The sequence below is a fragment of the Haliotis cracherodii genome, unplaced genomic scaffold, assembly GCF_022045235.1.
Source record: "Haliotis cracherodii isolate W230 unplaced genomic scaffold, xgHalCrac1.p SCAF_7, whole genome shotgun sequence".
Taxonomy (NCBI): domain Eukaryota; kingdom Metazoa; phylum Mollusca; class Gastropoda; order Lepetellida; family Haliotidae; genus Haliotis; species Haliotis cracherodii.
Genome location: NW_027266330.1, coordinates 45976000 through 46000079, shown reverse-complemented (window position 1 = coordinate 46000079; position 24080 = coordinate 45976000). Strand labels below are relative to the sequence as shown.

Genomic DNA, 24080 nt, shown 5'->3' with positions numbered 1-24080 from the left:
AATAAAAAAACAACAACTTATATCAGCTTTGTGTTTTCCTAGCTGTGTGATGTCTCTGTTTTGTGTAGACTCAAATGAAGCGCTTTTGAGAAGTTCTTCGAACTGGATACCAGTGCTATATAAATCTGTAGATTATTATAAATCTGTATTATTATTATTATCATTATTATTATTAAAAACAGTCCATGTAATTGAGATGATAATGTAAGGTCTAAGAAATCAAACCGGGCCTTCGACGTGGAGAGCAACCACTTTATCCGCTAGGCTCCTCAAGAGTCCCTATATGCAATATATTCTCTGAACAATTTAACATATGTGAAAACACAAAAAAGGTCCATCGTAATCCAGTATACAGCGAATGATGGTATAAAAATGGCTCGTCAGCATTCATGAATTGCGTGTTCTGTTTGCACACTTTGTAACATGTTGTTTGGTACAGTCACTTGGCTACTTTCGGGCGTCAGGTGTGGATGAAAAAACGTTTAAATGTATTTTTGAAAAGGCGCGTTAACGTGACACAGGAGCAGGTTAGATAAAAGCGTCAAAACCCATTATGTTAAATAAGAAATCTATGCAAAATCTGACTGAACGATTCCAACTGTATCATAAGTGTTGACATGGGGAAAATGGACAGAGTTCTACAAGCATTTTATCACGTTACATGCCACATATTAAGAATTGGAAATAGGAGAATATTACAACTAAGGACCACGTTCCATTATCTTTAGACGGCCAAGGGTCAACCCGATAACGCATTTCGGACAGGACCAGCATCTCTCAGGGTGCTGGTCGGATTATCTGTATCTACAGCTGTTTACCATCCACCCTTATCAAATCACAGGTACCACGTATGCATTCATGGTATACTAGCAACTGGTAAACTATTATTCTGATTAAACTTCACTCATAAACACCTTTATCATCAATGTCTCGGTCAAACTAAATTATATATTTCTGTCTAGATAGCGCCACTAAAGTTCGCAATAACAACTTTATCGTCAGTTTAATCAGTAAATAAGATTATCTGTAGCAGCCAGAATAGGTATAAATACGGACGACAGACGATCACAAATCATTCTGCGCCTGCCTAACAAACTGACTGTTTATTCACTTAGGAAAGAAACGTTACTATCTTGTGCTTTGTTAATTCTTAACTATATGTTATTACCCTTGGCAATACCTGCAAGTTTAATTGGAAACTGTAAGTGTCACACGTGTGTGTATATCTTAAATATTCCCATGTACTACTTCTGTGTATAGATTATGACAATTCTGTTAGCTTAGCACGTTGTTTACCGTTTGGAATATGTATTGTAGCTGAACTGAATGTATCTTGTGTGAATGCCCACTAGGTTAATGTACAAGATTCAATCATATGTAAACTGTATCGTGACTAATGTAGTATGTATCTTGTGTAATGATTCTATATCATGTTCACCTAATGTTCTTCAGATGTATGTACTTCTACAACTGATTGTCAACATGCTTTAAAAATTGATTGTAAACATTTCTATTTGACTGATTATATATGGATTCTGTGGCAGTTAATAAACCGACTGTTTGTTCACTCAGGTCTTGTGTGGTTGTGTGGGTTGGTCGTGTACAGTGGTACCCCTGCTAAGCGAGCTGCTTCTCCAACTCTCGTTTTGTAAGCATGCGGTTATGAATCCCTGTGTTATAACATGGCTGTGTTTACTGTTTCACGGCAGGGGATACGGTTAAGAAATAACCACAGAGAACAGAGTAACTGACAATTGTAGAAATATCCCAGCAATATCACAGCATTGTACATGAAGAAGAGGATTTGTACAGTCCAAACTCTCGTGGACGCCAAAACTATAGAAAACAATCCTACCGACCAAGTGCTAAAATAGGTCACATTTTAAAATTATATTATATTTCTTTTACGCTGTACTTTGGTCAAAGTCGATACTTTTCTGAAGACATATTTTTATTCTGAGGTAGCCAAGTGGCTGAGGTGCTGGCTCCTCAGACCGAAGACCAGGTGTCGATTCCCATTTCTGGAGTCCCCCGCCATGATAGTGCTTGAATATTACTTAAAGCGGCATACAACCCAACTTACTCACTTTCACTGACATGAAGTAGTTCAACACTCAGTGTTCAGTGATACATTTCTATACAAACATGTGTACAGCATGATTCTACGATATATGATGACACAACAGGATTAGTCTTGTTGTCGAGCATTTATTTCTGATGTAAGAAGAAGTTTGGAATCATGAATTCATTTTACATCTCACATACAGTTTCCTTTCTCGCATGGGTAGGTCTTGTGACATTTTCTTTCAGAAATGTTTCCCATACGGCATGGCTGGCCATTATTCATAGCACTTTTTGCCAGAAGTTTATAGTATTGAGACTGGTTTTTATTGTACCAAGCGCAGTCGTGTGGATTGTCGGGGTAGTAGTAGCAGTCAAGGTTCATGTTGCCGCCGTTGTTCTTGCAGCTGAAGAGACGCAATCCTCGGGGTCCACCACCAGAGTTGTATTTGATCTCCGCATAGCTACATGAGACGTCCCCGACCTTTATTGTGCCCTGTGTGAAAGGAGGGAGATTGTCCAGGACAAGTTGCTTGGTTAGTTGGTTTGTTGTTTAACGCCGCACACAGAAATATTCCATCTATATGACGGCGGTCTGTAAATAATCGAGTTTGGACCTGACAATCCAGTGATTATTATCATGAGCATCGATCCACGCAATTGGGATCGATGACATGCATCAACAAAGTCAGCGATTCTGACCAACCGATCCCGTTAGTCGCCTCTTACGACAAGCATAGTCGCCTTCTACGGCAAGCATGGGTTGCTGAAGACCTATTCTACCCCGGATCTTCACGTCCAATGACGAGTATAAACGTAACAGTGAGATAGTGGAAAGGGTTTAACAACGATGGTTAATTACAATTAGAGTGTGGCAGCTTAATGTGGCATGAAAACGAGATGGGTTACATTTCAAAGACGTTAACACTCGGATGGAGCTAACGGGCGAAGGTTTTTGAGTGACTGGAAAGGTTTCGCACAGACCTAGGATCGTAATCGATGAAGAACTGCTGTTGGGACAAACGGCCAGTGGCTCCTGGCACGGGGAACGCATAACTACTGTTGACCATACATATAAAATATTGTGCTAAATGTTATTGAATCAATACCTTGATGGTCGCCGCTCCACTAAGGCTTGGGCTCAAAGTCATTATCAAAGACAGCACACATAGGATGACGGCAATAGATTCCATTGTACCTGCAATACAAATAATCACAAACATCGATTTTGTATCTTGACGTTTGAATGCTTACATCATGTAATAGCTATTAGGTAGCAATTCGTCTAGAAGTGGGGTACTGAATATTTATTTTATCAGCCAACATCTGAATCTTCAAACATCTTCCCTATTTGACTTAGTCTGACCTTCAACATCGATGGCTGCATACATGTAGAATAACAACGGTCGCTATGTAGGTCCAAGATCACGCGTTTATTCTCGGTTGGGCTGAAGTTATAGGCGACAACAGCCAGTTAGATGGGAGAATAAAGGTTGAAAAGGCTCAGGTTGACAATCACGTGACAGAACCCATGCCGGGACCGAGTCGCCAATGTTCCCGGTGATGGGACTCGCTCTGTCACTTACACTCAGGCTGACGGCGATTATCTATCGCCGACGTAGTCGCTGGTGATACGGCGGCCATTGTCGTCACCGCGAATAGCCGTGCAATCCGTCCGCTACTGTCGATGAGCTGAACTGGTCTCACTGTTTGACCACGTCGATAATGTTGTGTCGAGAGAGGGAATATTACACTTTGTCCCGCAAGAGACATTTCTACGAAACGAGTGGATTTTCTATCGTTTCTGACCAAGCGAAAGTGAGGTTAGATACATAGAAAGTTCACGAGTACGCTCATTCATAAACAAGCACCTTCGAGAACAATGTCACACTTCGAAGGGACCACTGATGGCAGAACTGGAGCATCCATCCTGGGGTTTTGTACCGAGATTAGATATTTTTCAGCTACGACAGCAATCCCAGACAGTTTTTTTTAACAATCATGTGCTTGAATACTTGAATGTGGTGAGCATTATATTTTTAACAGTCTGAAGCATAATAAAAAAAAATTTAAGATTTTTTTCGCGACAAATTATACAGAGCTCCTTCCTATAAAGACATGCGTGTTATCCCAATCAATGCCACAATCGTTTTTAAAACGCAAGCGGGGCGGTCGGGTAGCCTAATGGTTAAATGTTCGCTCGTCACGCCGAAGACCAGGGTTTGATTCCCGACATGGGTACAATGTGTGAAGCCCATTTCTGGTGTCCCCCGCCGGGATATTGCTGGAATATTGCTAAAAGCGGCGTAAAATCAAACTCACACACTAAAAATGCAAGCACGTTGTTGTCCTCGTTTAAAACACCAACGGAACATACTTGTTCAAAATTCATATTTTAGAAACCAAAAAATGCTTAAATTTATAGAACTTTTTAATTGTTAAATAATAAATGTTATAAGGAAACCTCTGTAATATCATTTTGAAAACTGTAAAATCTTCCGCCTAAACCATCCCACTATCTTCTGTGTATATTCCGGCCTGAGTGTAAATAAAGTTGTTCTGTAAATATCATCCGTGCAATCAGTACTTACCGGATCTGGTGTTCTCTGTAGAATTCCGACGACAGTTGCCTGGGGTACTGGAAATAGTGCTCCGACCAACCAACATTTATAGTGAACTGGTTCCTCAATAAAGTGATAAACTCATCATCACGGTTATTTAACATGACAAATGAAATGCAGGTAGTCGGGATCGTGACTCGTTATTTACATCCGTTTCTCGGAAAAAAACCTGCTCTTCACGTGATGCAGTATTATCGCACAGCTGTGCATTGAGCAATCCATACAGTTGTCACCATTTAGAAGCAGCATCCTGTTAGAACACACCAACATGAATATGACCGTCATGTCGCCAGATCATGGGAAATAAAATAAAGCTTAACATTTGCACAAGAACCATGACGTCCATACTGTAGCATTGCATATCCCTTATTTTCTCGACGTCAATATTGTAAATATGAGTGACAACTCCAAGAAAATACATTTGAAAAAAGGAGAAATTAAACTATTGAAAAGTGTTACTTTTATCAATTAAAAAGACATGTTAATTATTCATGACTTATGTTCACTGATGCTGACACAAGCTACTTATAGTGTTATACTTCCAGTGGGTCACAATGATCGACCTACGATAAGGTGCAATAAATTTGATCACTCACAGTGTCCACGATGTTGACCCTGGTTATCAATACCCGAGAAGACCGCTGGATGACGCTATTCTTCACAATGATGAAAAAAAACATCTTTCGTTAGATCAACCCGAAATTGTGTGAGCATTTGTTTAGAAGTAGAATAAGTGTCAATCCACGTAAGGAAGTACTTCACAATTAGTAAAACCACTCAGTGATCCGTGGAATTACACTGAGTCAAGATAGATAAAAAAAATGTTTTTTGTTGTTTAATGCCTCACTAAGCAATATTTAAGCTATATATTCAGCATCAGTGACGGCATAGGTTCCTAAGGACCAAGCCTAACCTTAAATCCCTACTGAGGACCAGTGTTCTAACACACCGGTTTTGCAATACAATCTTGGTATATCATGCACAAGGTCTTCAGTTTATAATTAAAAGTATCATTCGAAATGTAGAGTTAAAATATTATTGTGTCAGGGCTTTTAAGAATGAGGAAAAACTGCATCAAGCAGGTGACAACCGAGGGTTGTTATTCATCAATTCACATATACTACTCAAAGTTTGTTAAGGATCAGGTTTTGATTATATAAAAAAAAACATTCAACAAATAAAGATTGAAATATCCCGATGCAAAATGATTGGGTAAGCCCTGTATGACTTCAATCCAATAGTAAACGGACAGTGGCATGAAGTCATGAGCACAGTGTGTGCTAGGTGATTAAGAACCTGTGTTAGGATGTTTGGAGACAGCACATCATTATCAGAGAGCACAACATCATTTGCTGCTGAGGATTGTAACAAGTGAATGCACTTCTACCCCTCAGCTTCAAAGTAGTCGTTTGACGACCGAAGAATTCGCCAGATCCAATGATATGCTTGAAACTGGGTAAACACACGTCACTCTGCAACTTTCTTTAGTACGAGTGATTAAGTGTGATGAGCAGCTACCAACCGACGTGCAAGTGGTCGACAACATTCCACCACACAGCGGAAAGGAAGGTATGTCCTGATTGCAGCAAGACGCCATCATTTTGTGACTGCCATCACACTCAGAAATGACCTGCGGAACGCCAATGGCGTGAGCGTTTATACTTAGACAGTGCGTTATCGTCTTCGTGAAATTGTTTCAGGTCACGGAGGGCATGCATTCGCATCCCACTGACCCACAGCACAGGCACGCACCTTGGGATGAAGAACAGGTCAATTGGACAGATCAGGACTGAGAACCAGTACTTTCACCGATGGATCGGGATACTGTCTAGACTAACAGATCGCTGTTGCCACGTGTGGCGTAGACAAGAAGAAAAATGTCAAGATTCCCACAGGAGACCACTGTCCGCATGGAGTTGACAGTCAGTCACACAGACATCAACCTTAACGAACACATGTCGAACGAACTGCAGATCGCCGTTTCACTCCGGCACCTCTACAGAACTCGGCAATGTTTTACTGAAGAGTGGTACAGTTGTTGTTTTTTGGACAATGATTTGTTTACATGTGTTAGCATTGTGTGACATATGACAATGGATCTTGGTTTACTTAAAATGTCTTCACGCAATATTGTCTTTGGCTATTGCAACAGATGTACACAATTTAACATATTACTTTTTACAGTGATGATCCTTAGCATACCTTGAGTAGTATATAGTAGCCGTAATCAACAGCCATTTACACACCCCAATAACAGGAAAAGAGTACCAGCGGCCAAACTAATAGGGGGAACTAATGATTGGATGTTCAGGTGGCATGGAGGTGTGCTACCACGGACAGGTACCTGGGAATTAATTAACATACTGTCATATATCAAACTGTATCGTGCACTCAATATGGAGTTTATATGACTGTTTATCCGAAACACGCGGTAACAGGAGGGATAACTTGTTACCATTTGTACATGATGTACGCTGATGGATAAATATCTGACACGTAATCATTTCAGTGCAAACGTGCATGTCAATTTGCTGTTAATTGCATACAGCAAAGCCAGGATAACAACGCCATGTGGGAAAACTCATCAGATTGGTTCAACTGCTCAAATAACGAACAAATGGGCCGTGATTACCATGCTGAGGGGACACGGGTGGCGTCGTCTAAAGTCAAAACCTATGATCGTGGGTTTGAATCCCGGATCGCCCCGATTATGTTTTTGGGTTTTACAGCAAAATACCAGTACTCGTGGGTTTCACTAAAGTGGTAAACGTCAAAGACCTTGCATGTCACAGAGGCAACATAATACAACAGTGCTCTGTCTGGAGAGTTATTCACTGAAATTAACGACATAACTCATGATATGATGACATCTTGGTAAATACGTGGAATTCTCTGGTGAATAGGTATCAGCATCAGGTGTAGGAACCAACTAGCACACACGGCTAAAAGACACTAGCGACACATAGAGAATCTCACCCTCGTGTCTTTTGATATCAAATATATCAACACGAGTTGATAAAAGTGGAAAAAATCCGTGGCTTGCCGAGGATTTTTTACTCTTTTATCAACGAGTGTTGATATATTTGATATCAAAAGACACGAGGGTGAGATTTTATTTATCATCGAACATCATTTTTCCAACTTTTTCAAATTGTAGACAGTAATTAGCAGTGTCTTCAGTGTAAAAAGTACTGCTAACAGCTTCAGTAGCAAAGCCATTAGTGATGTCATTTGTTTGTGACGTCATGGTAACCAGTGACGTCACAATGGTCTGCAAAGCATTGTGATGCAATTCCATTGCAGCGATATCTACAGTGTAGATATCGCTTGATCTAATCCAAGCGATATCTCCTGTGGGAGCCAGTTTTGGATGATAAATTACTTTATTATGACACACATTACTTTGGGATACCAAATTCTCCGATACTATATTTTGACGGAAGGATGTGTTAACAAGCAAACAAGAATACATTGCCGTGCTTCTGGTTCTGCATGCATATAATTTCATCAACGTCTATTGGCAGGACCGTGTGTTCTGTGTTATACACATGCATCACAGACACTGAATTTTCGTAGCATTTGTTTTCAACATCTCCGACAAAATTCTAAGTAAGCAATTTTAACGTATTTCCTATGTAAGGCCATCTTTTTAGTTCATCTGACTCCCCTCACATGCTTGTCCGCCGTCCATCCTCTTCTCCGATGGCATAATTAACCTACTTCAATATACTGGCATCGCATTGTCATTTCCTCTGTTGAAAAGGCTAGTTTAGTGGAAACTTGCTTTCGTCCATACTGTCGACTAAGGAACTTTCTACGGCTTCTGCTAAGGATAAGACCTACCGTCTTACCATAACGTCAGTATTAAGACCCTTGGCTGACATTAAATCTTCCAATGTGATGGTTGGGTGACAATAACGCATCCGACTGGCACTTCAGGACATCAAAGGGACTTAACTTTGCGCAATTCTAGAAGAACCTCAGCTACCATTCATGTATCAGACAATGACCACATAAAGAAATGTTGGTGTTGATCGTAGTTCCACACCTAGACGACTTCTTAAGAAAATGATATCTGAACAGGACTAGATTGTAGCATACTCCAGACACTTGGCCAGACAGCAACGGCTTCTTCAACACTCAACCAGACAACAGAAGCCGCCATCACGCTTGACCATGCACCGGAAGGAACCACGACGCTCAGCAAGACAACTAAAACTTCTACAACACTCACCAGATACCATTGGACGCCACGACGCTTGACCAGACAACAGAAGCCACCGCGACACTTTACCAGACACCAGTAGGCGCCACGACGCTTCACCAGGCACCAGAAGCTACTTCGATCCCCAGCCAGACAGTAGAAGCCACCACGACGCTAGACCAGATCACAGAAGCCGCCACAACACTCACCAGACGTCAGAAGCCGCCATGACGCTTGTCCAAATTCAGAAGCAGCCACGACGCTAGCCCCGACAACAGACACCACCACGTCGCTCAACCAGACAACAGAAGCTGCAACAACTCTCATCAGATACCATTGGTCGCCACGACGCTCAACCAGGCACCGGAAGCCGCCACAACGCTGAACCACACACAAGAGGCTACTTCGACGCTCAGCAAGACACCAGAAGCCGCCACGACGCTAGGCCAGACAACAGAAGCCACCACGACACTAGGCCAGACAACAGAAGCCACCACGACGCTAGGCCAGACAACAGAATCCACCACGACGCTAGGCCACACAACAGAAGCCACCACGACGCTCAAACAGACACAAGACGCTGCCACGACGCTCAGCCAGATAACAGAAGCCGCCACAACACTCACCAGATACAACAGGACGCCGCGATGCTCAAACAGACACCAGAAGCCGCCACAATGCCCAACAAGACACCAGAAACCGCCATCACAGTCAACCACACACCAGAGGCCACTTCGACCCTCCGCCAGACAATAGAAGCCGGCACGACGCTCGACCAGACAACTGAAGCCACCACGACGCTCGACCAGACAATAGAAGCCGCCATGACGTCAGACCAGACAATAGAAGCCGCCACGACGCTAGACCAGATAACAGATGCGACAACTTGACCAGATACCAAAGGACGCCACGCTCGATCAGACAACAGACGTCACAAGATGCGCAACCAGAAACTGTTAGAACCTACACCGAAACGCCTCGCCTAATTGTAATAAAGAAGTTGTTCGTATCCTTACTTACATATGTTCCCGTGTTTATTTTTCAGGTTGACAATTGACTAGCCTTTGCATGTGTTTGTGACGGGTGCCACCGATGGGGCTGGATACGTTCACCCTTTTGCGAACACCTGGTATCATCACGATTTGATTCATTGCACATGCTCCTGATGAGTCGGAATCTCTTTCGGCAGATACTTCTTATCAATTTGGAAAGGGTTTTAATGATAGGTCTGAAATGAGTTTATTGGAGTATCATTTCGGTCATGGCTTACTAAAGATTGTGAAATTGCTAGGGATAATTTGAAAGCATCTCAGGACAAAAGAGTGAGTGCGTGTGAGTAAGGAATGAAGGAAATGAGAACGTACCTTCTCAGTGTATTGCCACTGTTACTCCCAAAGATATATTGTATCAGATTGTGACACTGTTGAGAGTTGTGACCTTGTAAAGGTTTGGGACTCTGCTGATTATGCTACAAGGCCTGTATCACATTTTCACTCTGGATATCCAGCCAAGGCCAATTTTGGAAGCTCGACCACTGTTGCTGTTAGGTGAATATTATTATATTCGACGTTATTGCTTTTACCACTGCTGTTGAATTTTGTACTGCCATTGTAATTACATTGCAGTAATTTGTATTGGTTTGTAAACCTAGCTAACTGTACACTATACGACTTAATTGTATAGCATTTATTTTGTTACGTGTTGGTTTCACACTGTAATCTTTAGCATATGGATTTCTGGGTTAACTTATTGTTTCACGTTGGAAGTGCGTCACGTCCAAATGAAAGAAGGTACTCACGCTGTGTAAGTCGTCCTGATAATCACTTACTTACAGCCTCAATGCTTTAGCTTGGTTGATTATAGTGTGTTGGTAATATATTAAACTTCAAAGGGTTTTTCTTTGCCAATGCGCCTTAATGCAATCGATCTATTTGTATAATTTTCGATGTTACATCTGTGGCTGAGGGCGGCGTAATAGTTAGTTTAGCACCATGACAGCTATGAAATCAACCAAATAGATACGTTACTGTAACCAAACGAAAATTTAATAGGAAGAATTGTTTTTCTGTTGCATATTTGAAATACAATTACTTTATTCATTATTTATCACTAATCTTCATGATATGCGAGGGGGCACAGGTGGCCCAGTCGTCTAAGGCGCCGCGAGACTAAATGTTAGTCTACTGAACGTTCTGACATCAAACATGAATTTCTCTATAAGGACCCCTTATGTGTGAAGGTCCGGGGTAGAATGGAACTTCAACAAGTCGTGCTTGCTATAAAAAGCGACTATGCTTGTCGTAAGAGGCGACTAACGGGATCGGGTGGTCAGGCTTGCTGGCTTGGTTGACGCATGGCTTCGTATCGTGGATCGATGCTCATGATGTCAGTCTGGTCCAGACTCGATTATTTACAGACTTCCTTCATACAGCTGGAATATTGCCAAGTGCGGCGTTAAACAGCATACAAACAAATAAAAAAGCATATGTCTCCGTACAGGACACACAGCCTTCAAGCTGTGGGCACTTTCTCATCTATACTGCATGATCTATTGGCCTACTGCGCGTGCACATCCAACACGCCGACTTCACCGGGGACATTGTTCGCAGATGTCACCAGACATCCATGGTGCTACCAATCCTACGCTGCCTGATCTGCGTTATTTCACAATCCAATATAAATTTTTGGAAACCATCACTTGTTCAACCCATTACTTATCATTATACTTTGTGAGTGAGTTGGGCTTTTACGTTGCATTTAACAGTATTCCAGTTATATTAAGGCGTATCGGCTTGTGAAAGGACAGTCCGAAACATATTCGGGCGAACCGAGATTCGAACCCTCAGTCATAGGTTTCTGGCTTGCCCAAAGGATTATCATTGGTTTGAGAATTCGAAGTCATGAAATGTATACACATATGCATTTTTTAATGTTTTAACCACTGCCAACAGTTTGTACACTTCGACAGCCTCACCATGCTGATTCAGTAAAGTATCAGTATAACTACAAGACGAATAGAGTTGTAAAGTACCTCTACCTTCAAGTTTCTGTGTTTTTATCATCTAACAAAAAATAAATGTTCGTTGTGTTTATCAAACATACGAATATCAAAGTAAATGAAGCGCACGTAATATACCTTTATGCAACGTCACAAGATTTGTTTGTTTAACGCCGCACTCCAATATATTCCAGCTGTATGACGGTGGTCTGTAAATAATCGAATCTGGGCCAGGCTATCCAGTGATTAATACCATGAGCATCGATCCATGCAATTGGGATACGATGACATGCATCAACCAAGTCTTGACCACCCTATTACGTTTGTCCCTTCTTACGACAAGCATAGACGCCTGTTATGGCAAGCATGAGAAGCATTTCTACCCCGGATCTTCACGGGTGTTGTGTGTATGTACTTATGTTCAGTTTCACGCCTGTTAGATATTTTGTTCCCGGGTGTTCAATACATATTCAGTTACACGTCTGTTAGAGATGTTGTTCAGGGTTGTTCAATACATGTTAAGTTACACACCAATGCAAGCCGCAGGTCAGATATTTTCGGGGGAACGTCGCAATTCGCTCTTTGGCGGTCAAAGAAGAGTTAACTCAGCAACATTCGTGTAGTCGGAAATAAGTGTGGTTAACAATCGGGTCTTGTGCTGGCAAGCTGTGTATTTTATCTGCATATTGATTTTTTAGTGTGACTTTTTCAGTTATTTTGTTTATATAAAATCGTTGTGCAAATGCAGACGAATAACCTCACTTTAATCAGACTTCTTATATCACACGAGGTATGCACATTATCTTTTAATGTAACCATACTTTGCATGTATTACTTTTTCATCAACAGAATCCAGACTGCTTTAAATAATTGTTTATAATAGTTATTTGATGGAACTAGGTCTCGCAGAAAATAAACGTTAATTACTATAGCTAATATATGATGTATTTAAATCCCACATATTTATGCTAATAGCTCAACTAAGTTAGAGCTAAAAGCAATAATTATCTTCATGTACCGATTTAGTAAATCTGTTAGCGATGTACAAATAAGATAGGTAACTCTCTTGTACTTACATAGATCTGAGTACAATATATTTGTAAAACAGCTTAAGCAAATATGTCTACATTACGATACCTGTTCAAATACATGTCGGCAGGGTGGGGTAGCAAATGTTTAAAGCGTTCGCTCGTCACGCCCAAGACACGGGTCTGTTCCCGACATGGGTACAATGTATGAAGCCCTGGTGTCCCCGCCGTCATATTGCTGGAATATTGCTTAATGCGGCGTAAAACCTTACTCACTCACTCACGTTTCTGTGCGGGATACAGTTCAGATTTGTTCAGTCAAGCTTGATCAAATACGTTCGATCTATGCGTGGAACTGTTCAGTGTTGTTCAGTCTTGCTTGATCAAATACGTTCCATCTATGCAGGGTACGTTTCGGTATGGTGGGGTAACCCTGTGGTTAAATTTCAAGCGTTCGCTGGTCACGTCGAAGACCCGGGTTCGAATCCCCACACGGGTACAATGTGCGAAGCTCATTTCTGATGTCCCCCGCCGTGATATTGCTGGAATATTGCTAACAGTGGCGTAAAATATTATTCCCTCACCCAAATACGTTTCTATGCGTGGTACAGTTCAATCCCTGATCAAACACGTGTCTATGCCTGGTACTACATGCCTATGCGGGATGCTGTTGGACACCTGGTCACCTGGTGTCCCCAGCGTCTAAATGGTAACACCATGCCTCATAAGGCCAAACTTCCACGCATTGATTTTCACGACGTCATGTCAACGTGACACTCAACAGAGATAATGCAATAACTCGTCTATTGTGGTGATGGCAATCTAAAATTGGCTTTAAATTTGGATTGGGATACGGAAATCTGTGCATGAAAGAGCTGTGTTTGTGTCAGAACAGGCTATAACCTAAGCACTGGATGGGATGGGATGTATGTATGGACTTTTGATGTATGCAAAGACTACAGTATTCACGTGTCTAGTTTCCGTGTGTAAGAAGAATACAGTATCCACGTATCCAATAGCCGTGTGTCAGAAGAATACAGTATCAATGTGTCTAGTAGCGTGTGTAAGAAGAATATAGGATCCACGTGTCTAGTAGCCGTGTGTGAGAAGAATACAGTTTCCACCTGACTAGTAGCCGGAGTATGACGAATGTGTGTGTCATGAAGTAGCCATAATGCGGGTAGACAGTCGATGTGTCATAAAGTAGCCATATCGCGGGTAGACAGTCGATGTGGGTAGACAGTCGATGTGTCATGAAGTAGCCATATTGCGGATAGACAGTCGATGTGTCATGAAGTAACCATATCTCGGGTAGACAGTCGATGTGGGTAGACAGTCGATGTGTCATGAAGTAGCCATATCGCGGGAAGACAGTCGATGTGTCATCAAGTAGCCATATCGCGGGTAGACAGTCGATGTGTCATAAAGTAGCATTATCGCAGGGTTGACAGTCGATGTGGGTAGACAGTCGGTGTGTCATGAAGTAGCCTTATTGCGGGGAGACAGTCGATGTGTCATGAAGTAGCCATATCGCGGGTAGACAGTCGGTGTGTCATGAAGTAGACATATTGCGGGTAGACAGTCGATGTGTCATGAAGTAGCCATATCTCGGGTAGACAGTCGATGTGTCATAAAGTAGCCATATCGCAGTTAGACGGTCGATGTGTCATAAAGTAGCCATATCGCGGGTAAACAGTCGATGTGGGTAGACAGTCGATGTGTCATGAAGTAGCCATATTGCGGATAGACAGTCGATGTGTCATGAGGTAGCCATATCGCAGGTAGACAGTCGATGTGTCATGAAGTAGCCATATCGCAGGTAGACAGTCGATGTGTCATGAAGTAACCATATTGCGGGTAGACAGTCGATGTATCATGAGGTAGCCATATTGCGGGTAGACAGTCAGTGTGTCATGAAGTAACCATATTGCGGGTAGACAGTCGATGTGTCATGAAGTAGCCATATTGCGGGTAGACAGTCGATGTGTCATGAAGAAGCATATTGCGGGTAGACAGTCGGTGTGTCATGAAATAGCCATATCGTGGGTAGTCAGTCGATGTGTCATGAAGTAGCCATATTGCGGGTAGACAGTCGATGTGGAATGAAGTACCATATTGTGGGTAGACAGTCGATGTGTCATGAAGTAGCCATATCGCAGTTAGACAGTCGATGTGTCATAAAGTAGCCATATCGCGGGTAAACAGTCGATGTGTCATGAAGTAGCCATATTGCGGATAGACAGTCGATGTGTCATGAGGTAGCCATATCGCAGGTAGACAGTCGATGTGTCATGAAGTAGCCATATCGCAGGTAGACAGTCGATGTGTCATGAAGTAACCATATTGCGGGTAGACAGTCGATGTGTCATGAAGTAGCCATATTGCGGGTAGACAGTCAGTGTGTCATGAAGTAACCATATTGCGGGTAGACAGTCGATGTGTCATGAAGTAGCCATATTGCGGATAGACAGTCGATGTGTCATGAAGAAGCATATTGCGGGTAGACAGTCGGTGTGTCATGAAATAGCCATATCGTGGGTAGACAGTCGATGTGTCATGAAGTAGCAATAATGCGGGTAGACAGTCGATGTGGCATGAAGTACCATAATGCGGGTAGACAGTCGATGTGTCATGAAGTAGCCATATTGCGGGTAGACAGTCGATGTGTCATGAAGTAGCCATATCGCGGGTAGACAGTCGATGTGTCACAAAGTAGCCATATCGCGGGTAGACAGTCGATGTGGGTAGACAGTCGATGTGGGCAGACAGTCGATGTGTCACAAAGTAGCCATATCGCAGGTAGACAGTCGATGTGGGTAGACAGTCGGTGTGTCATGAAGTAGCCATATTGCGGGTAGACAGTCGATGTGGCATGAAGTACCATATCGCGGGTAGACAGTCGGGGTGGCATGAAGTACCATATTGCGGGTAGACAGTCGATGTGGCATGAAGTAGCCGTATAATGGTTGCTTGTGTGAGAAGAACCAGCACAGACTAATTCATATTCTTACAGAAAATGAAGCTTTCCGAAAGTAACTAAAACAAACTGTTGATCGTGAAACAGAAACGCAGCCCTTCAAGTAAGCGGCTGTGGTGTAATCAAAGCAACTGTGTTGCTCGACAGCGTGCTTTTTCCCCGTCGTCTCTCATGTTTTATTCACATATGACTCGGTGTGTCACCCAGCACATGCTGTTGCTGATCAGTGTTAACCCTTTAAGTGTTTACAGTTTACTTACAGGCGTGCCCAAGGACAGAAAAAAATGGGCTGACGGGCTCCCGGAGCCATCTTGCTGAGAATTAAGACGCAAACATATGTCCATATTTCAGGTCGTTGAAGGTCCCATATTTCCCAGACACTGGAATGTCTTGACATGGCAGGCTGGTAGTTGCTGGTGGACGGGCTCTGTATCACATTCACTGCCACGGTATCAACAAGTGGGCGGAACCAGAACTCAAGGTTCTACTACTCTAAATCTCATACTCCACGCCCTTTTTTGTAACAAGGATTAATAAAACATATCAAAATGAAGTATTTTTTTAGACATACAGCTGTCTTATCTCTATGTGGTTCGCTATCTGTATGATATTTCTATTTCCACGTGCCTCTCTATGTTGAATACATTTTACGCTTGTTATTATCCGTCCCTCATTTTTCAGAGTTTACTAGACTCCCCGATCGTGTACCTGATCTTCATAAAGTTCCTGTAATTCATATAGTGTGTCTGACAATTCTTGCTCCTGTATTTCCCCTTTCCAGAATGTCTGACCCTCTCCTCAGATATTTCCCCTTTCCAGTATGTCTGACCCTGTCCTCAGATACTTCCCCTTCCAGTTTGTCTGACCCTCTCCTCAGATATATCCCCTGTCCAGTATGTCTGACCCTCTCCTCAGATATTTCCCCTTTACAGTATGTCTGACCCTCTCCTCAGATATATCCCCTTTCCAGAATGTCTGACCCTCTCCTCAGATATTTCCCCTTTCCAGTATGTCTGACCCTCTCCTCAGATATATCCCCTTTCCAGAATGTCTGATATTCCCCATTTTTAGTATATCTGACACTCTCTTACATATATTTCCCCCTTTCCACCAGTATGTCTGCCATTCTTCTCAGATATTTCCCCCTTTCCAGAATGTCTGTCCCTCTCCAACATATATTTCCCCCTTTCTCGTATGTCTGACACTCTCCTCCATATATTTCCCCCTTTCCAGTATATCTGAACCTCTCTTCAGATATTTCCCCTTTCCAATATGTCTGACAAACTCGCTCCTATATTTCCTTCTTCCTAGTATGTCTGAAATCTTCCACATATATTTCCCTCTTTCTAGTATGTCTCGCGCTCTCCTCTGCTATTTCCCCTACACAGTATGACTGAGACTCTCCTCAGATATTTCCCCATTTCTAGTATATCTGACACTCTCTTACATATATTTCCCTATTTCCACCAGTATGTCTGCCATTCTTCTCAGATATTTCCCCCTTTCCAGAATGTATGTCCCTCTCCAACATATATTTCCCCCTTTCTCGTATGTCTGACACTCTTCTCCATATATTTCCCCCTTTCCAGTATATCTGAACCTCTCTTCAGATATTTCCCCTTTCCAATATGTCTGACAAACTCGCTCCTATAGTTCACTGTTCCTAGTATGTCTGACAATTTCCCACATATATTTCCTTCTTCCTAGTATGTCTGAAATCTTCCACATATATTTCCTTCTTTCCAGTATGACTGACACTCTCCTCAGATATTTCCCCCTTTCTAGTATATCTGACACTCTCTTGCATATATTTCCCTATTTCCACCAGTATGTCTGCCATTCTCCTCAGATGTTTCCCCATCTCCAGAATGTCTGACCCTCTCCTATATATTTCCCCCTTTCCAGCATATGTGAACCTCTCCTCAGAAATTTCCCCTTTCCAGTATGTCGGACAGTATGTCCTATATTTCACTCTTCCTAGAATGTCTGACAATCTCCCAAATATATTTCCCTCTTTCTATTATGTCTCGCGCTCTCCCACATATATTTCCCTCTTCTTAGTATGTCTGATTGTTTCCCGCATATATTTCCCCCCTTCTTGTATGTCTGACACTCTCCACATATATTTCCCTTGTATATTCCTCCCATGCGCATTCATCGTTGTATATCCCTCCAAGAAATGTAGAAAATTCTTTGTTGTATTCCACCTTGTAAATATGTATTTATACAAACATGACCCATGCATGGAATCACTCGAATGTCGTTGGAAATACAAGTAGCTCGGAGACGCTATATTCCTGCACTTTATACTGTACAAGCCACGTATAAATGGGTTGGCTTTGAGTTACCATTAGCATGCGACTGTTATTGACTACATTTCCATCTGTCATGTTGATATGACACATGACCCCTCAGGGAGGCTGCTTCAGCAAGCATCCAACTAATGGAATTACCACAACGACAACAGTTGGAGCATTTAAATACTAATTGTGCCGTGTAATGGCATCATTCTCTTCATGCAGGGTCCAACCAAACAGTGGAACTCGTGTAGATTGTCTATGCGAATATTGCTGGCTGGTCAAATCATGTCATATTATTCCCTCACAACGATCAATATTCCTCACACTCAACCTTGGGAATTGGTGGCCAATTACACCAGCCGTAGTCGGTATTCATATATTCATTGGATCGGAAGACAAACGCCACTCTTGACCCTGTGTCGGTGCGCGTGGGATGACGAGAATCCAGGAGAGTACCCGATTTTAAATGAGCTTACATCGCCAAACACGTGTAGCATGAATCCTCTCGGTGGCACTCTCGTGGCTGATTCATAGTAATGGCATACCGCTCTGAGTAAGTGTGAGTAAGCAGTAGAACCCATGTGTTTCATTCAGTGATGTCATTTATACATGCATATAGAAGAACCATATCGTCCGTTATACTTTGCCGGGGCGGTGGGGTAGCCTGATGGTTGAAGCGTTGGCTCGTCACGCCGAAGACCCGGGATCGATTCCCCACATGGGTTCAATGTGTGAAGCCCATTTTCCGGTGTCCCCCGCCATGATATTGCTGGAATACTGCTAAAAGCGGTGTAAAACCTCACTCACTCACTTATACTTTGCCGCACTTCTGACACATTATGCCTCACATAATATCGTGCGTTCTAGTAAATTACACCAAATAAGGCAATAGCCTTGTACTGTATATTGTTTAGAGATGTGGTACAAACGGATTGACGATACAACCCTTGAAGTGTCCCAATACCAATGTTACATGTCATATGTCAGGTTTATGTATGAAGTAAATATATGTAAATATATGATAAATGATGATACATCAGAATATGACATGGTTTCCCTGTATGCTCTTAATTAAAGGCTACATGCCCTAATACAGACATTTCACACGTGAGGACACGTGAGGACACGTGAAGACACGTGCACCATGTCACGACAGGGTCACGTACAATGGGCTTCACACAGTAACCATTGTGGAGAATACAATGGATTAACCCCTTGATAAAAAATGAAGTAATCCTCTATCTATTCTGTTATACAAACGTATATGACACTATTGATGTATGGTGTCAGTGAATTCAGTGAAATTTGAACAAGACATAAGACGTGTATACAAGATGTGAAGGGTCACTGTATAGGCACCTAATAATTCGGCGTAAATAGCATGCTGCTATATAATCCGTGACCCTAAGCCAGCATTAATTAAAGATGTGCCCTTTTTTTAGCCATGTGGTATTTACATTTTTTTAACAAAGGTAGTTGCACATGATCAAAAATGGCGGAAGGTCGATGGTTCGATCCCTGGCCGCGTCAATACCAATAAACGTTAAAACGCGTCACGAGCTGTTACCCTGCCTGGCGCTCGACATTAGGGTATAGTCGTCTCGGAGCCAGTATACTGTGTGTGAGTTGGTATCCATGCGGAGTGTATCCCAGTGGGCTAGCATTAGTCCGGACTAGGAGAAACACACACACAAACGCACGCACGCACGCACGCATGCGCGCGACGCTATATAAGTGCAATAATATATAATGCGACGTTAATCCCACTTCACCTCCCCTCGAGTTCACTATATATAGCACGGATGTGTAGAGGACTCCGTGTGCTATTGGACGGTAAAATATGGCAATGTTTCGTAATGACGATCGATGACTTATCATTGAATTAGTGAGTGAATTTCGGTTTAACGCTGTTTTAACATTTATTTTAGTTTTATTACGTCGTGTTACCTTTATGTGGGATGTGTGGTACTGGCAAACCTCGAAGCAAAATCAGGTCGAATATGTGATTCGACATTAAGATGACACTGGTGTAATAGACATTATTTGAATACATTTTACGATCGTAAAAACGACATCGATAGAATTCTGAACGGATGCGTTGACTTGTGGAGAAATAGCGATGATTCGTATACGTGTCGATGGGACTTCGCGTTAACGGGCCAAGTTAACTGCAGGATTGACCTTGCACGTGGGAACATATGGTGGGTGTCATTGTGACAGCTATGATCGAGTAACGTGCCTTTGCTGAACACTGGTATAGACTGGTTCCCTCCCCGAGTAATCAGATGACATATTAGCGAACCATTGTATGATTTACTTCCACAGTGGCAGGTGGCTATCACAGGTCTTAGACGACTAGTCGTTAAATGAGACTTGTGTTTCCCAAGGGAACATGACTACGCCTTCACCGTGTTGCTACAGTAACCGTTCTCGTGTTGGTTCACTTCTCACTGCATGATCGACCTGGTTGAAGCAGTCTCAAATCACTGCATGTTTAATGATCGCACATCAAGTCCCGTGTCGACATACATACATAACATACACGTTGTCCACACACAGTTCTTTGCAGGTTTCGGAGTAAGGCCTCTATCTCCACATGTTGATTCTGCTACGTACCGTACAACAGACTGGTCCTACGTTTGAGTAGCATGCTGGTTTAAGCGTTGTGCTTGATTCTTGAGTAACATGCATGTCTGTCTTTGACTTACATGCCTGCCGATCCACAAGCTTAATAACATGCTTGTCACAAGATCCACATGCTTAATAACATGCTTATAGCCAGATTCACATCCATAATAACATGCTTATCGCCAGATCCACATGCTTAATAACATGCTGGTCGCCAGGTCCACATCCTCAATAACATGCTGTTCGCCAGATCAACATGCTTAATAACATGCTTGTCACCAGATCCACATGCTTAAGAACATGCTCGTCGAAAGATCCACATCCTTAATAACATGTTTGTCGCCAGATCCACCTGTTTAATAACATGCTTGTCGCAAGATCCACATGTTTAATAGCATGCCCATCGAAAGATCTACATGCTTAATAACATGCCTGTCGAAAGATCCACACGCTTAAAAACATGCCTGCCGCCAGAACCACATGCTTAACATCATGTTTGTCACCAGATCCACATACTCAATAACATGCTTGTCACCAGATCCACATGCTAAATAACATGTTTGTCACCAGATCCACATGCTAAATAACATGTTTGTCACCAGATCCACATCCTTAATAACATACTTGTCCCCAGATCCACATGCTAAATAACGTGCCTGTCGAAAGATCCACATGCTTAATAACAAGTTTATCGCCAGATGAACATCCTTAATAACATATTTGTCGTTTACGCTATCTGGTCTATCTTTACAGTAGCATGCTTCTTTTAAGTGTGAATTGTATAACCGTTACAGTTTGAGTCATAAGAGTGAACAAAAAATGTCTTTAGAATTATATTGATTGTCGTCAGACTGATGTAATGTAAACTCTCTCCCTTGTGATGTAATTTAATGCCAGATCGATACCCTAAAGCATGCTCAAAGCGCTACATTATTACTCCGTTCAATGGATCAGTGTGCACTCTGATTCTCAATTCCCTGCTGCCTGGAAGGTGTCAGAAGGTTAACAGTCACATTACCATCTCACTCGACCGGGTACCTATTCAGTGCTGGGTGAACATATGCATATTTCGAACAAAGTCACCTGCTTTGGGAGACACCACAAGTGCAAAATGTGCTTCAGTGTGTGGCTTGACCGAAGCCCTAGAAACTCTCAGGAGTCAAGCTGCCGAATCCATCTACTGTCGACGGCCAGCGTTGCTTAACCAAAACCGATTTGTGATCTGTGCGCTGTACACAGGACCACGTGCCACCTTAAAGTGACATGGTTGTCATTTGTCGTTATACGGATATGATTGTCTCCAGAGTGGTATGCATGTCGTTAGACCAACATAAATGTCTTTTGAGTTAAATAATTGTCGTCAGGCTAAAATGCTTGTCATCAGTGAACCATGTGCTTGCAAATTAACTTACATGATTGTCTTAAGTGTAGCATGATTGTCTTAAATGTAACATGATTGTCTTAAGTGTAGCATGATTGTCTTAAGTGTAGCATGATTGTCTTAAATGTAACATGATTGTCTTAAGTGTAGCATGATTGTCTTAAATGTAACATGATTGTCTTAAGTGTAACATGATTGTCTTAAGTGTAGCATGATTGTCTTAAGTGTAGCATGATTGTCTTAAGTGTAACATGATTTTCTTAAGCGTAGCATTATTGTCATCAGAGTAAGGTGTTGGTCGTCAGAAGACGTGTGATAAGGTCTGTCCTCACTGGCAATGACCCTTGTTTTTGACTTGGCTTTTTCAGTATGTCATCGTATGTCGTGCATCGATGTTCACTTCATCGATCATTTGTTTGCCGGATCCAGGTCAGATTACACAAGCTGACGTGTTCCACATGTAGTATTGCCCAACGTGTTCTACTTGTAGCATTGCCCGACGTGTTCTAGCTGTAGTATTGCCCGACGTGTTCTACCTGTCGTATTGTCCAACGTGTTCTAGCTGTAGTATTGCCCAACGCGTTCTACCTGTGGTATTGCCCAACGTGTTCTACTTATAGCATTTCCCGACGTGTTCTACCTGTAGCATTGCCCGGCGTGTTCTAACTGTAGTATTGCCCAACGCGTTCTACCTGTGGTATTGCCCAACGTGTTCTACTTGAGTTTAGCATTGCCCAGTGTGTTCTTCCTGTAGTATTGCCCAAAGTGTTCTACTTGGAGCATTGCCCGACGTGTTCTATCTGTAGTATTGCCCAACGTGTTCTACCTGTGGTATTGCCCAACGTGTCCTGTCTGTAGCATTGTCCGACGTGTTCTAGCTGTAGCATTGTCCGACGTGTCCTGTCTGTAGCATTGTCCGACGTGTCCTGTCTGTAGCATTGTCCGACGTGTTCTATCTGTAGCATTGCCCAGTGTGTTCTCCCTGTAGCATTGCCCAGTGTGTTCTTCCTGTAGTATTGCCCAAAGTGTTCTATCTGTTGTATTGCCCAACGTGTTCTACCTGTGGTATTGCCCGACGTGTCCTGTCTGTAGCATTGTCCGACGTCTTCTAGCTGTAGCATTGTCCGACGTGTTCTTCCTGTAGTATTGCCCGACGTGTCCTTCCTGAAGTATTGCCCGACGTGTTCTTCCTGTAGTATTGCCCGACGTGATCTTCCTGTAGTATTGCCCAGTGTGTTCTTCCTGTAGTATTGCCCAAAGTGTTCTACTTGGAGCATTGCCCGACGTGTTCTATCTGTAGTATTGCCCAACGTGTTCTACCTGTGGTATTGCCCAACGTGTCCTGTCTGTAGCATTGTCCGACGTGTTCTAGCTGTAGCATTGTCCGACGTGTCCTGTCTGTAGCATTGTCCGACGTGTCCTGTCTGTAGCATTGTCCGACGTGTTCTATCTGTAGCATTGCCCAGTGTGTTCTCCCTGTAGCATTGCCCAGTGTGTTCTTCCTGTAGTATTGCCCAAAGTGTTCTATCTGTTGTATTGCCCAACGTGTTCTACCTGTGGTATTGCCCGACGTGTCCTGTCTGTAGCATTGTCCGACGTCTTCTAGCTGTAGCATTGTCCGACGTGTTCTTCCTGTAGTATTGCCCGACGTGTCCTTCCTGAAGTATTGCCCGACGTGTTCTTCCTGTAGTATTGCCCGACGTGATCTTCCTGTAGTATTGCCCAACGTGTTCTTTCTGTAGTATTGCCCGACGTGTTCTACCTGTAGCATTGTCCGATGTGTTCTATCTGTAGTATTGCCCAACGTGTTCTACCTGTGGTCTTGCCCAACGTGTTGTGTCTGTAGCATTTCCGACGTGTCCTGTCTGTAGCATTGTCCGAC

General features: G+C 42.7%; 2 protein-coding genes across 2 annotated transcripts; one reads left to right on the top strand and one right to left on the bottom strand.

Moving 5' to 3' along the window:
• Positions 1-2188: 2188 nt before the first annotated feature.
• LOC139448283 (uncharacterized) lies at positions 2189-4826 on the bottom strand. The gene is made up of 3 exons (XM_071229824.1): positions 4653-4826; positions 3171-3259; positions 2189-2557 (listed from the first exon to the last, which is right to left on the bottom strand). Exons 1-3 carry the CDS (start codon positions 4726-4728, stop codon positions 2258-2260), a joined length of 465 nt encoding a protein of 154 aa, XP_071085925.1. The 5' UTR covers positions 4729-4826; the 3' UTR covers positions 2189-2257.
• A 1733-nt stretch (positions 4827-6559) lies between these two features.
• Positions 6560-9776, top strand: LOC139448921 (mucin-2-like). The gene is made up of 3 exons (XM_071230435.1): positions 6560-6604; positions 8920-9100; positions 9217-9776. Exons 1-3 carry the CDS (start codon positions 6560-6562, stop codon positions 9774-9776), a joined length of 786 nt encoding a protein of 261 aa, XP_071086536.1.
• The last annotated feature ends 14304 nt before the right edge of the window (positions 9777-24080 follow it).

What these genes read in the sequence shown, in the direction of transcription:
- LOC139448283 (XM_071229824.1), bottom strand. Translation starts at nt 4,728, where the DNA reads ATGTTGGTTGGTCGGAGCACTATTTCCAGTACCCCAGGCAACTGTCGT. An exon ending in TACAGAGAACACCAGATCCG is followed by an intron (nt 3,260 to 4,652) that starts GTAAGTACTGAT and finishes TTTGTATTGCAG; the next exon opens with GTACAATGGAATCTATTGCC. An exon ending in GTGGAGCGGCGACCATCAAG is followed by an intron (nt 2,558 to 3,170) that starts GTATTGATTCAA and finishes CCTTTCACACAG; the next exon opens with GGCACAATAAAGGTCGGGGA.
- LOC139448921 (XM_071230435.1), top strand. Translation starts at nt 6,560, where the DNA reads ATGTCAAGATTCCCACAGGAGACCACTGTCCGCATGGAGTTGACA. An exon ending in CTGTCCGCATGGAGTTGACA is followed by an intron (nt 6,605 to 8,919) that starts GTCAGTCACACA and finishes AACACTCACCAG; the next exon opens with ATACCATTGGACGCCACGAC. An exon ending in CGCCACAACACTCACCAGAC is followed by an intron (nt 9,101 to 9,216) that starts GTCAGAAGCCGC and finishes AACTCTCATCAG; the next exon opens with ATACCATTGGTCGCCACGAC.